Source organism: Aplidium turbinatum, chromosome 3, assembly GCF_918807975.1.
Source record: "Aplidium turbinatum chromosome 3, kaAplTurb1.1, whole genome shotgun sequence".
Classification (NCBI taxonomy): Eukaryota; Metazoa; Chordata; class Ascidiacea; order Aplousobranchia; family Polyclinidae; genus Aplidium; species Aplidium turbinatum.
Genome location: NC_137474.1, coordinates 3023176 through 3037317, shown reverse-complemented (window position 1 = coordinate 3037317; position 14142 = coordinate 3023176). Strand labels below are relative to the sequence as shown.

Below are 14142 nucleotides of genomic sequence, written 5' to 3'. Positions count from 1 at the left end.
AAAGCCTGGGTTTCTAGAATTTCTTCTATAGTTTTCGTAGTTTTTTATTACAAGGACGAGGTGTACAATGAAGACTTTATACTCACTCTTACTGGTGCTGTTCTGCGTAATGTTCTTTATACTGAGTCTTGAAGGTGAGTAAATTAATGATACTATAGATGAAATGTAACGATACATAAATTTAATTCGATACTTTTTTATGCGTTTATATAAACTTTGATTGTTGAAAGTAAGTTTGCATGATAAAGCAAGCAGGTGTAACTAATTGCTTAAGCCGTATAGGCCTAAACTTTTGGTACATACTGTAATAAGTAGTAAACCTTTTTAAGAACTAACTAGTAATTTACTATTTAGCCTACCTTAATACAATAGTATCTGTGGTAGTCACAAAATACCGTTTGATAATATAAAGGGTTAGCTTTGTCGTATTATAATGAAAACGTTGTGATAAAACAAAGCTATAACAACCTTTTTTGTTTTTCAATAAAAAAGATTATTACTGTATCAATTAACAGTCAGTTTGTGATGAAACAAAATATATTATTAGTTTATAGACTCTCAAAAGAATTTTGTTTTCTTGTTTACACAAACAGTTATCCCTAAGCACACATGAGCAGAAAATCGCAATAAAATACAAAAAAGAACAGTATCACAACAGCAAAGTATTTGACTTAATAATGCACTGAAACAGTTCAGTGAATGACAATAACATTTCATAAGAACAACGAATGCCAAAGAGAGCTGGAACGACGTTCAATAGAACGCTGGTTCGACTCCCATGTAAAGAACGCGACTGTGTTTTTGGCAAGGCACTTAAAAACAGACCTATGTGAAGGTATTGCACAAGAAAATGCTTCTGTTGGAAACAGCAATTTCAAACAATAAATCACCTATTTGATTCAATGACGCATATAGTTTGGTGCATTTTCATACAAAAGGCCATTTGTGGTAACTTTCTAAGCTTTCTCTGTCATCAGTATCATGTAGTTTTGCTCAATCAAACGAACAATTGTTCTTAAAGTTGCCACATTGTTGCTTGTAAAGATGAAACTGCGGTTCTTTTAAAGCATGATAATATTGCAGCATAAACAAAAAACATTAACAACGACAACTTTTGAATGGTTGGATCCCACAAACTTAGGAAAGATAAGAAGTGTAGAACATGACTTTTCAATCAATTATTCATTATTGTTTTACGCAGATTTTAATGGCAGTAATAACAACAAATTTAATGCTTAAAAAATAATACAGATAAAGATTACAGTTTAGACAAATACAATCTAGCAACTGCACGGCTTTTGGTTGCAAAGTTGCATTTGCCTATGACTCAAGAAAATCACCTCTCTACCACAGTTGTAAGATAACAATTTCAAAATAAAGATACAGCGGGAATTTGCAAGACTGGGGCAAGACAAGCCGTGACGTGATCTGGGAATAAGTAACTTCTAAACCATTTTGACGTAATAATATTCATCCTCAGCATGCCACAACGATCACGGCGGAGCTCATGGAGAAGAAGATGAAGATGAGGGTGATGGAAATGATTACGACAATGATGACATCTACACGAGAAGAAGGAAACGTGACATCAGTGGCAATATGAAAAGCACCTCTAGAGTCAGAGCTTATTTCACAGCATGTCTGGAAACCAGGGTGAGTAAAAAATTTAAATGATTTTGCGGCAATCTTCTGGTAATGTAAGTGTAAAAACAAAGTTATTTAAAGTAGATTTGTTTTACTTACGTTTTAACTACTACATTCATTCACATCTTCATTGTTAATATATCACTGACATACTCAAACTACATGCAAATTGCAATGTCTAAAATAACTTCTCATTTTTTATTAATTTGAATTTAGTAAATTATTTTAAAAGATACTTTTGAACAAGAGTCGCAGTAGTTAGTTGCGAGATATCGCTTGAGATCATCTGGTTCAAAAATCATTTGTTGTGTTTCAAAGTATTTAAAACGATGTGATTTTGAATAGAGCAGACATAACCGACATCTTGGGCTTGATTTGTATTATAGGCCGTAGTTGAATGGCCCCATTTGGCAAACTTCTAAATAACATCTTTTTCTCCTTGTAATAATCTCTCTTCCGCAACTCTTCGAGCATAATTCCCATCTTCCCCAAGTTCCCCAGTAAGGATGTACGAATTCACAAAAGATCTTCATGACTTCATAAAAGTGATGTTTATTTTGTATCTTTGCAGCTACCAAATTCACCATATGACTGGAGAACCAATGTTGATTTCAGCATCCTGGACTCGTTGTGGTATCTCAATACACATCAAACATATTGCAGGTAGATTAAATTAAAGACTTGTTTGACTTTCTTGCTTTTCCACTTAAAATAAATCCACAACCATCGGACACTAGTCTGATTACAACAAAAACTCTGAGGCAAATGGCCAGCCCAGAAGAATCATTACATTCACTTTGAGTTTATTATTCTTAGCTTTTGATATAAACAGATTTTTGATGGCAGAATAAATGAAATTTACAGAGAAATTGCTTGAGTTTAGAATAAATGAAATTCACTAAGACATCAATCGAAACACACGCGCATTTACTATTTATGTAGCCAATCTTTATTTTGCATGCGAAAATAGAGTTTTAACTTTTCAATGTCTGCTTTAACCTAAATTAGAAGTGTCACAAAAAATGAACAAGATATTTGTAGCCTACTACTTGGCCCTGATAGTCACACATGAGGTTTTGGTTATATGTCCGTGTTATCACAAGGATTAAGAATGCTGACAAAATCAAAAAATTGTCAATAGCGCTACAAATATGTGAGATTTGAAGTAGGAGATAAACTTGTAGGATTATTGATCATATTCTACAAACATGCAAATAGTTCTCCGCATTTGAAGCAGATAAAGATTTCATCCATATAAAGAAACTATGTCTCATTATGGTTTTGGATTTTTAATACATGCTAAAGAAAAGCTAATCATTAAATGCCCCCCTTGCACTCTAATTTACATTATGAAATAAGACGTTTTTTAAACGTATTTTACCTGCGCGAATTTTAAACTTTTAATGCTTTGTATAGATTAACGTCTGTGACATTTAATTGCATTTTGCAAACGGTAGTTTTAATGCCAAGGCATTTTGATACAGCATGATAACATGTGACATGCACTTTTCAGAAATGATGGAGCTATTGAACTTTAGCAGAATAAAAATTGGGGCAAAGTTTCTTTGAATTGTATTAACATGTTGTATAACCTTTCAAAACTTTTAAATACTTTTCTGAAGCCAACAAATTGACCATAACAAACACGATTGTGTAGCTTTGAATACGATTCAAGTTCCATCAGGGAAGCTTAAGTCCCTGAATGCTTTCTGGAAACTTTAATAAACTTAATTTGTTTTATGTTTGATGGATGGGACATGAGTGCGTTGTTTTGAGAGCAGTAAGTTCAACAATTGAGGTTTAAGATGATGAATACAACAGTAAGCATGATGTCTCACTCAAACAATAATTCCAAGAAATAAGCATTTATTTTTCCATGCAAACTTATATGCAAAAGCTGGCTATCAAAAAATAAAAAATTATTAAGCCAATTCGAGGTCAACCCAACCTATTTAACCCACTCACACAGCCTCGAATATTCGTGATCAAAATTTAGAAGTCATGTTCTGTATACAAGACATGACACGTATTTTGCATTACCGACAAATTCTTAGAGAATTGTCTCTCTCAAATGCGTCTGTTGTCACGGCGCCAAGTTTCTTCATTGATGGTCTAAGTCCAGATATTTTATCAACCGTAGACGTTTAATCTAAATCATAAAATTGAAATTAATTCTAGTGATTTACATAGAAAAAAGAAGTTTCACTCGCCAGACTGCACAAGACTAGCTATACATGTATCTTTAGCTAACTACACGTATATCAGTGTCGTCTCCATGCTACACTTTTAGGCTTTCAATCTTGCCATGTACACCAGCAACCGACTTCCGATGTACATTTTAAGAGTAGTTCTTTGTTGCCGTTCAACACAAACCATATCCCACCACTAAACCTAAATAACCGGAAAATAACCCTTTGAAGTTTTCAAGAACTCAAGCAACACGAACTCCTCTGCAGTGACCCTGTAACCTTTTCCACTCAGCAAATCACCTCTTTTTACATTAATTTCAAGTCTGCAGACGTTGAATCAATGTAAAAAGAGTGATCAGCTGACTGGATTCTTCAACATTTTTGTGCACAAAGATCGTTTTTGTTGGTAACCTAGTCAGACATTTAGAAGTTCTTTGTATGTTTTGCCTGGTTTTAACGTTAGCAGACGTTGAACCAATGTAAAATGCAACTGAATTGCCTGCTTGAAACCGTTTCTCACAGTACCAGACAGATCCACTTTATCAAAATTGTATTTCTCTCTAGCGGCGCTGGCGGCGGAGAAACACAAGAATGTTGGCAAGGAGAAATATCTAATTTCATAAAGGGAAACTCCGAAATACTGAGAAATGTGCAAACGTGTATTGCGCATTTTGCTGAAGATACAGGCTCCGAACCACCTACAAGTAGGCCAAATACGTTTCTCATAATTGATATTAATTACAGCACTCTCTATAACAGCAGCAAAGTTTTGAAAAGTATTTTAAACATAATATAGTTTCGGGAGAGAGTTTGCTTTTTTATACCAAAGACAGGCAAGACACAACAATAACACAGGGTTGAGCATTACAACAGTATATTACATATTTACAAATAGTTCAACATTCAAACGTTTTCGGCTTAACTTAAGCTCTCATCAGGAATCTGCAAATATTTATAAACTACAATAAATTTCACTTCTTGACAGTAACTACTGTAACTAACTAACTAAACAACTAACTAAAAGCATCGAGAAACACGCAACGATTAAAAGCAATAGAGTGGAAAACCTACAGACAGACGAAAAGCAAATTACATTAAGAAAAGGCAACTGCATGCCTAAGTTACAAATGAATCTGCACCACAGGGAACGTGATACACTAATAAATGTTGACCAGAATGGAGGCGCCTCCCGCAAACAATTGTTTGTTTAAATTTGGGTTGTAGCGTTTGATTAACAGCGCTTCCTGAATTTTTGTGTCAAATTGGGATTTGCCTTTGCGTAAAATTTTAAATGAGTCAGTAGAGAATTTTCGATCTGTGCAAAAAGAACAATCCATGATATGGTCTTTGATGGCACTTTCTTTAAGTCTCTAAAGTTTTAAACATAAGTTTAGATGCTAGATTACATTTAAATGTAGCTGTTTTGCATCTTCTCCTTATATGTGGTTGTTACTCCATTATGATAACAGTTGAGAATGACAATTACCATTGCCCGCAGATCGGTATCAGAAATTACGACAAAAACGAAACGCGTCTCCATCGTTCCGATCCTACACGTACACTTCTTCAGAAGATCCTGTGCTCAGTTTCGGGTCCGAGGAATTACCAAACTACTCAAATTGCCTCGACTCGACTATTCGTTTAGAACGAGGAAGGGCCTCGCTAAATTTTAGAAATCTTTCTCTTTTTATCGATGGAAACACTGTAGATGGGTGAGTAGTCATTTTTGTACCATTACAATAAATATACTACAACTTCGAGTTATTTTCACTGTTTTTTTAGTTCTTAAAGCTTAATTTTTTGAATCAAATCCGATTATAAACAATAATCAAATAAACTAACTTTCCGTTTAAAATAAAAAAAAAATTGCACCGCGTTTTTCGCAATCTAACATATATAAAGTCACAAGCCAAACAAATTCACATAAATCATAAGGACAATCATTTTATTCGCATCCATTATGACAGCATACAAGCTAGTACAACGTGTTGATACAAAACGCAACACAACAAACAGCTGAATGCAGCAAGGCACTGGATAGATAGTCACTCAAATCAGCTGTTCCTATTTCTGTTTACTCCGACAGCTCAGTTAGTTTAGCGCCTGACTTTGTGTGCGAAGAAATAGCAAGATCAAACAGCGCTGGTTCGGCTCTCTGTTGTGCATTTAAGCAATGCATTTTAAGGACTGCTTTTCATTTAGCAGTACCTAGCGGGTGGAATAATTCACAGGCAACAATACTTCAATAAATAATAACTTCACACGGCCAATCTCGGTAACCGGCCCTACGTGATTGGTTTAAAGCTTCTACAAGTATACGAAATTGCCAGGGCCAAGTTTCCAAAAAGACTTTCTCAGTCTAAGGATAAAGATTCAAATCAGCAACCAATCATTAATTGACTTGCTAAGACACAGCAGTGCGCTTTTAAGGGTTGTCTTTTATGACGTCTTTTAAGCGTTGTGTAAGCTTTCGCACCACTCAGCCTCGCAACTAATTAAAGTTATTTATTCTTTTCAATAAAAATATGTTTATCTCTTAATCAGGTGTAACTCAAGACGGCATTCCCGAAGTGGACAGAACCCCACCTGGCCGTACCGATTCGTTACTTTGACGAGACCAGATTCAATTCTCAGAAGTGAATTAGAGGCTTGTGCAAAACAAATATACCCACCAGGTAATAGAAATAATATTTTACTTTATTTTCTAATACTAAGATTTATCTGTAAGGTTAGACTAACTTTGGATTCGAAATGTGAAAAAAGACTTGGAATTTTTCAATGTTTCGCATACTGCTGCGCACAACGCCAAAGAGCAAGTTCACAATATACTGTAATTATGTTGAACACGATAACGAAAGACTGCTAAAAGTAAACTCAAAACATCAGTGAAGCTATCACACAATGTAAGCGTTTCATCCTTTTTTGTTTTATCATCTTGAATGAACACAGCAGCACAATTATGATCCCAGAAATTTACAAAACTCTTTGCTACAGTAGATTTCACTAAAGAGTTAAAAGTACCACAATGTGTGCATGTCTATGCCGTAGAAGATGCAATGTGCTTATGATGTCATTAGTAGGGTTGACTTGATACAATGAATTTGCAAAAGCAGTTCTTTCAAACTCAAATTTTTTCTAAACGATTTAAACGAAATCCAGGTGACAATTTTTGAACTTAATTTTAAACAATTTAGGATTAAACCTCACCTTTCTGAGGTCATAGACATCTTTTTATGAATTCATAGATCCTTATTGGGGAACTTGGGGAGGATGGGGGTCTTGCTCGAAGACGTGCGGAAGAGGAATTATAACAAGAAGAAGAAGATGTTATTTGGGAGATAGCCCAAAAGGTCAAAGTACCGAGTGTCTTGGAAATTCGAGGCAGTCCAAACCTTGTTATGAGATTCAATGTCTTGAGTACAGCTGGGGAAGATGGACACCGTATTCAAAGTGCTCAAAGTCATGCGGTGGTGGGCAGCAGCAAAGAACCAGATCCTGTCGTCTGAACCAACGCTACAATGTCAACCTGGCTCGATGCAGCTCACTTGGCGGAGAACCACGACAGCGTAAAAGATGCAACCCTGATTCCTGTAAGGAAAGCTTTTTTTTCTGTTTTTTGTCTCGTTTCTGTGCTTACGCTCGGTTGTTGAAAATTTAGATTAAGTGGACGGGAAGGCAAGGAAGCCAATCTTCATGTCCACCTTCAGGCATGCCTTTAAGTGTCCTGCCAAAGACACAGCCGCACGCTCATGAGCGGTGTCGAACCGAAGCTCTTTCGAAAGTCGAACCAGAAGTTAATAAGTCTAAAATGCAGTATCTTCATATTGTAATAACTACAGTAACTGTAACGCAATTAACAAAACGCGCCTAGTAATTCTGTTGATACTTGATTTCCTCCGTTTAGGTCCTGTATTTTACTTATGGAGTTCTTGGACACCTTTTTCGTCTTGTCTAATTGAGCCAGCTGGACCTGATGGATGCCGAAGAGGATTCATCGAAAGATCAAGAGTTTGCATGATTGGAGTTTCACAGGTGGGTTTCTTTATTGATTGACTGTTGATCGAGTGATTAAAATTGTCAAAGTTTGAAGCACCGCCGGCTAAACCTTGCGAATCTTTCTTGTCAAAATGCTAACAAATATGTAATATTGTCGTACAGTATAGCCTACAATGCTATACATATGCAAATGGCCCCTATCGAGATCTCATTTATAACAGTGCAACTTTCGACATTACTTGCTTGAAAGTGATTTCAATATTTTTTAATTGAAGTTTGTTTGTCGAATTGTTTAGTTGTTACACAAAACGTGTAACAGAATACTAAGAGATTACTAGACAATTTATACCACCGTATACTACAATAAATGTGTGTCGAAGAGGTTTCAGGCAAAAAAATCATCAACTTAACTCTTTTCCCGCAACTTTACGACTTTGATGATGGATAATTTAAGAAAAAATAATTAAGATTCTTTCGATTTAAAAAACTAAATGACACATATGTTCTGTTGAGAGATTGTTGACTAGTTTTAACCTAAGTTTTACATTTAGACTTCGGCATCCAACTGCAAAGGGCAGAAAACTAATGATCGTCGACAATGCTTCATCGAGTGCCAAGGGTCGACTAACACAAGATTCACTTCATCAAATTTCACTTTTGGTTTTTCATCAAACGCTGGATAATGTTTCCAATCTCTATTTTGGAGAATATGCCAAAGAACCTGAACGTACTTTTCAAGCAATTTCTTTGTGAGCTAAGGCCATTCAAAATTGGCCAGTTTAAGCTTTAAAAGTTATCAACTTCATTAGTTATGTGGTTTAATTTTCTAATATAGCATACCACATGTTTTATGCAATGATCCAATGTGTTTTATTTACTTCTAACACCAATGCAAGATGGCCGGAAATTCCTTTGAACCCCAAGAATAAAGCAACAAATCAACTTATTTTACTTTAAGCAGTAGAACGTACGTAGAGATTTAGGTCTTGAAAGAACACTCAGCCAAATATAGCCTCCCAATAATATTTTAATGCAAACAGCGTTTTTGAATACATTGTATAAACCTTGGGTCCCAGTTTCAATATTTTTCTGAGCATTGGCAATCATTTTTTTAATTCTAACCTTTTCCATCTTCTCTTTGAGTCTAAGCCTGTGAAAAAATAGTTTCTGAAATGAATGTTCTTGCAATTTGTAGGTGCATGCAGCACATGTTAAAAAATTAACCAATCAGAATTGTTGCATTGTAAACTTTATTTGCAAAAATCTCTCAAAACATTTTATTTCAAGACAGCAAAATCCGTCATTTTTAGATTGATTCAACGTCTTCAGACGTCTTCTGACGTTGAATCAATCTAAAAATGACATATGTTGCTGTCTGGGTTTCTGCTATTGCGCATGGATTACAATTGCCCCAACCGTGGAAGCTGTCATTCATTTTGTCTTTTTTGAATAGTTTATTTTGTTTAAAATATTTTTACATGATGATGTTTATTGTAAATACAAACAATATTTATAAAATCTTTTGTAATCTTAAATAAAACCAAAGCAAGCATAATAACTTCACCTCAGTGAAGCAAAACGTTATTTCTGTTATTGTCAGAAACAAAACTTTACAATCTTTTTAAACTGCAAGCAGAAATAAGAATGCAAACACAATAAAGCAAGGTGGCAGAAGAGAGTGTGGAATAAGTTCAGTTCAGTTCAGTTTATTTTTTGTTTTGTTGGCGAAAAAGAAAGACACAAAAAGCAAAAACACAATAAACACAAATAATTCGCACAACAAGGATGACAGCGAAAGACCAAAAGGTCACCAAAGTCAGCTACCACCCAAACATTTAAACAAAAGACACAAAAATATTCAAATAAATACAAAGTTCAAATAAATCTTTTAAAAAATGACGAAGTTGGTTTACACCATCACGATGTCCAAAAAAGTTCTTTAAGATTTACACAATGTTAAGCATAAGCAATTTAACTGCTCATCATGTTGATTTATTGCGTTTGAGGTCATGTCGAAAGCATTGTTCTCCCTTGACATTAGGTCAATGTCAATGTACAATACAACTCAAGGCATCAGCATTGCCTCACACAAAGTTCCCTCATTGTCAGAGTTGTTCTGCACTCTCTTGGTATCGAACCGGCGACTTTTGGTTTGTTGGTCAGGTGCTATCACAACTTGGCCACGAAACTGGTGGCTAGAGAGCAACCCACGGACGTTGAATCAACGTAAAAAGACTGATTAGTTGTCTGGTAAAGTCTTTGGTATGACCTTAAGTGAACTCTTGCGTGCAGCAATCGGTGCTGTGGGTTAGAACTCGGATCGTTTAGCGGATGGAAACGGCAAACAATTCCTAAGCCAAACAAAGCCTGAATGTAAGCCTTGATTCATTAAAATTGCAAATGCAGTGTATACGAGATTTTAAGCAAAGTTTTGTCAAGAAAAGTTCTAGGCTATTTGTCACGAAAGTAAGTAATAACAGCCCAGCCAGCAAATCAGTTCTTTATGCTTATGGAGCATGTGCAGATGTAGAATCAAAGAAAAAGGATTGATTTTATAGCTAAGGGTCTTATTGGTTCATTGCAATTAATTTTATTGCAAGTCTTTTATTGCACAAATTTCAACGAGTAGTTGCTCGTTACAAACAAAAGGATTTGTTTCAGCAAAGTTAGAGTTCCAACAGATGTAGTTTGTGTCTATAAATGACCTAACTGCTATTCCAAGCGCACATAAAGTCTTCTTTAAATGACATAAATGGTCGCTAGCAACAAAAATTGTCTTGTCCAACATTTTTCTCTGAAGCCTCTTCGTAAGCTTAATTTTGGCAGTTACGCAAACTTGTAGAGGTTTGAACGGTGATAACGCTTTAAGTGAGTGTCGCAGGCCGTTTGTCCAGATTGGCAGTGTGTAGTTTCCAAGTGTTGTTGAAGCGTTCTGTCTTTAAAATTTTCCATCTTTTAAGTTTGCTGAATGGAGAGCAGTTCTTGAAATCTTTTGCCCAAGCGCACACCCCAGAGTCGAACCAGCGCCGCTTGATTTTGAGGTTTCTTAGTTCGTAACGTCAGGCGCATATCCAACTGCGAGCTATAAGAAGAGAAGGGTAAGCATGGTTCTGTGTGGCTTACCACTACAGTACTATGGCGGTCTATCTTAATTTTTTTGTTTGGTTTCTTTGCTTACGCTTGGTTGTTGAAGATTTAGTTTAAGGGGACGGGAAGGCAAGGAATCCAATCTTCGTGTCCACTTTCAGACATGTCTGTGTTCTGCCAAAGATAAAGTCACTTGTTTTTTTTGTTTTATTATCTTTATCCTGCATTGCGGGAAAGCGGACTTGAGCGCTATGCATCGGTGTACGCCTTCCGACGTACACCTGACCCACGCTGCAGCTGACTGTTATGTCTGTTTCCGGTTGTCTACTCTACTTATGACTTAAATTTGGTACTACCCATTACTCGAAATCGATCACTGGGTAGAGGCAATTATCGTAAAGTTTCTTGCCCAGAGAAACAACAGCAAGTGCGGGTGGCTGGAGTCGAACATGCAGGCTCTCGACTGCGAGCCCAACGCGCTAACCACTCGGCCACTTGCTTTTAAGTGGTGTCAAACCGGTGCCCTTCGAGTGCCGTACAATGGATCTTACCACTCGGCTATGTAGCCGACTCCTCCTGTATGCAAGGCATAGCTTGAAATAAAAGTATACTCGCAACAGTAACGAAAATTTTATTTTAAAATATTTCGTTTTTTAATGAACAAGATTTTGTTGCTAATAAATGTATACTTTGAAAATTTTGATAGTAGCCTATCTAGAACAACTCATTTCAATTTAGTCTGGAATATTTTGTTTGTCCTATCAAAGTTAAAACAAGCCTTTAAGGTTCTCAAGAGAATAGCAACTCCACATATTTAACTCGCTCTGTTGGTCATTTTTAAAGTGTTGAGAACACTTCTTGTCTAATACAGTAGTCCCCGCTTATTAAACCCACCTCGGGAGGGCGCCATTAGGTTTATTAAGCGGATGAGTCTATTAAGCGGGGGTGATTATCTGCCACTCCTTTACATTCAGTAATTCCGGACGGGCCAAGTTGGGCTTAATAAGCGGATGAGCCTGTTAACCGTGGGCTTAATAAGCAGGGACTTTTGTATACAATTCGTATGAAAGATCGTTATGATTTGCTTTGAACAACATAATTTGAAAACGTATTTTTAACCTATGTTTAGATTGTTGTTTTCTGTACAAGAAGCAAACATGTAAATTATTTCACAAAGCAAATATTTCTCAAATTTTTTTATTAAATTTGTTAAGAATTCCTCAAATTTGTCGTAGAATTTCTTGGAATTTCTTATTTGTGTTACGACTCAGCAGCATGAGTCCGAAACATTGCACAGACATGTCACGAGCATATTTTTACTAAACAATATCAAGTTGTCAAGTTTAGTTCTTATTCTTCAGCGATAACTATAAATTTGGAACTGGACGTTCCTACTCTAGAATGTAAAAATAGAGTTTTCCTTTTTAGCTACCAAGAAATGTGGTGCAGAGGAATAAAATGATCATGTCTTTATTGCTTGAACACCCCGAATGCAATTCGCGTTGTAGCCGTTAACAGCTATTTTTGGACGCTGAAGCGGAACAAATTCAAAGGCCAAAACTTTTCTGGAGGCCAAGGAAGTTAAAGATAAGTTCAAGCATAATTTTGTGAAAGTGCAGTTGTTTAGCAGTGCCTTGCTTCAGGGGTCTAGAAAAGTCATTGGTACATGCTCAGTGTAGCAGTGTAGCCTCCCAACGGGCCTGGTAAGGTGTCAACGGAGATATGTGATGTTGCAACTGTTAAATAGATTATGTTGACTTTGATTTCCTCATATGTACAAACCTCCAAAAATATCTCTCACACTTCAAACGAAGAAGTCCTCCACAGGAATATAGGACTTGTTTAAAACAAAATGATTCATAAATCCATTTCGTTTTGACCAAGCTGGATAGTTCCTTTGGTTCTTCTGCCACTTCACTAACCACTACGCCATTCTTTGCCCAATGCGATTGCAACCTTTTAAGAGTTAAGTGATACTTAAGGTGACAGCAGCAAGTATCGAACCCTTACCGGTGGAATGAGGTGCAACTCCACTAACCGCTACGCCATTCCTTGCCCAATGCGATTGTAGCCTTTTATGGAGTTTAGGTGAGACTACCCGTGACAACACCGAGAATCGAACCCAGGTCGGTGGAGTGAGGTGCCACTCCACTAACCGCTACGCCACTCCTTGCCCAATGCGATTGCAGCCTTTTAAGAGTTAAGTAAGACTTCCTGTGACAGCACTCAGTATCGAACCCTGGTACAGTGGTGTGAGGTGCAACTCCACTAACCGCTACGCCACTCCTTGCCCAATGCGATTGCAGCCTTTTAAGAGTTAAGTAAGACTTCCTGTGACAGCACTCAGTATCGAACCCGGGGACAGTGGTGTGAGGTGCAACTCCACTAACCGCTACGCACTCCTTGCCCAATGCGATTGCAGCCTTTTAAGAGTTAAGTAAGACTTCCTGTGACAGCACTCAGTATCGAACCCGGGGACAGTGGTGTGAGGTGCAACTCCACTAACCGCTACGCACTCCTTGCCCAATGCGATTGCAGCCTTTCAAGACTTGAGACTACCCGTGACAGCACCGAGTATCGAAACCCAAGCCGGTGGAGTGAGGTGTCACTCCACTAACCGCTACGCCACTCCTTGCCCACTGCCATTGTAGCCCTTTCACCGTTTGTCATGTGACGGGGAGGTCGGGTTGGATTTGGTACTTTTCAAAGCTATAATACTAAAGAACTACGCAATCCACACCTTTGAAATTTTTTGACTTTCTTGACAATTTCAAAACTTTTCTAGAGGCCAAGGAAGTTAAAGATAAGTTCAAGCATAATTTTGTTAAAGTGCAATTGTTAAGCAGTGCCTTGCTTCAGGGGTCTAGAAAAGTCATTGGTACCGGGCTCAGTGTAGCCTCCCAATGGGTCTCAAGGTGTCAAACGAGATGTGTGATGTTGCAGTTCTTAAAGAAATTATGTTGATTTTGTTTTCCTCATACGTACAAATCTTCAAAAATATCCTCCACGGGACTATAAGACTTGTTTAAAACAAAATGTTTCGAAAATCCGTTACGTTTTGACTTGACCAAGCCCTGATAGTTTTCCTTTGTAAGTTTGTTTCTTCAGTGGTTCTTAGCCGTTTTTATTCTTGGTACCACTTTGAAATCATCAACCAGTAGCCTACTTGTATTTATTCCAGAATTGCCAAACAATTAATATCACAAATAACCGGAATGTTGGTAAG

At 36.9% G+C, this 14142-nt stretch overlaps 1 protein-coding gene across 1 annotated transcript; it reads left to right on the top strand.

Annotated features, from left to right (window-relative positions):
- LOC145766954 (uncharacterized) lies at positions 1-9328 on the top strand. Its single transcript, XM_082578673.1, has 9 exons — positions 1-134; positions 1481-1653; positions 2216-2307; positions 4398-4537; positions 5332-5545; positions 6378-6508; positions 7079-7423; positions 7738-7865; positions 8381-9328. Exons 1-9 carry the CDS (start codon positions 68-70, stop codon positions 8510-8512), a joined length of 1422 nt encoding a protein of 473 aa, XP_082434799.1. The 5' UTR covers positions 1-67; the 3' UTR covers positions 8513-9328.
- The last annotated feature ends 4814 nt before the right edge of the window (positions 9329-14142 follow it).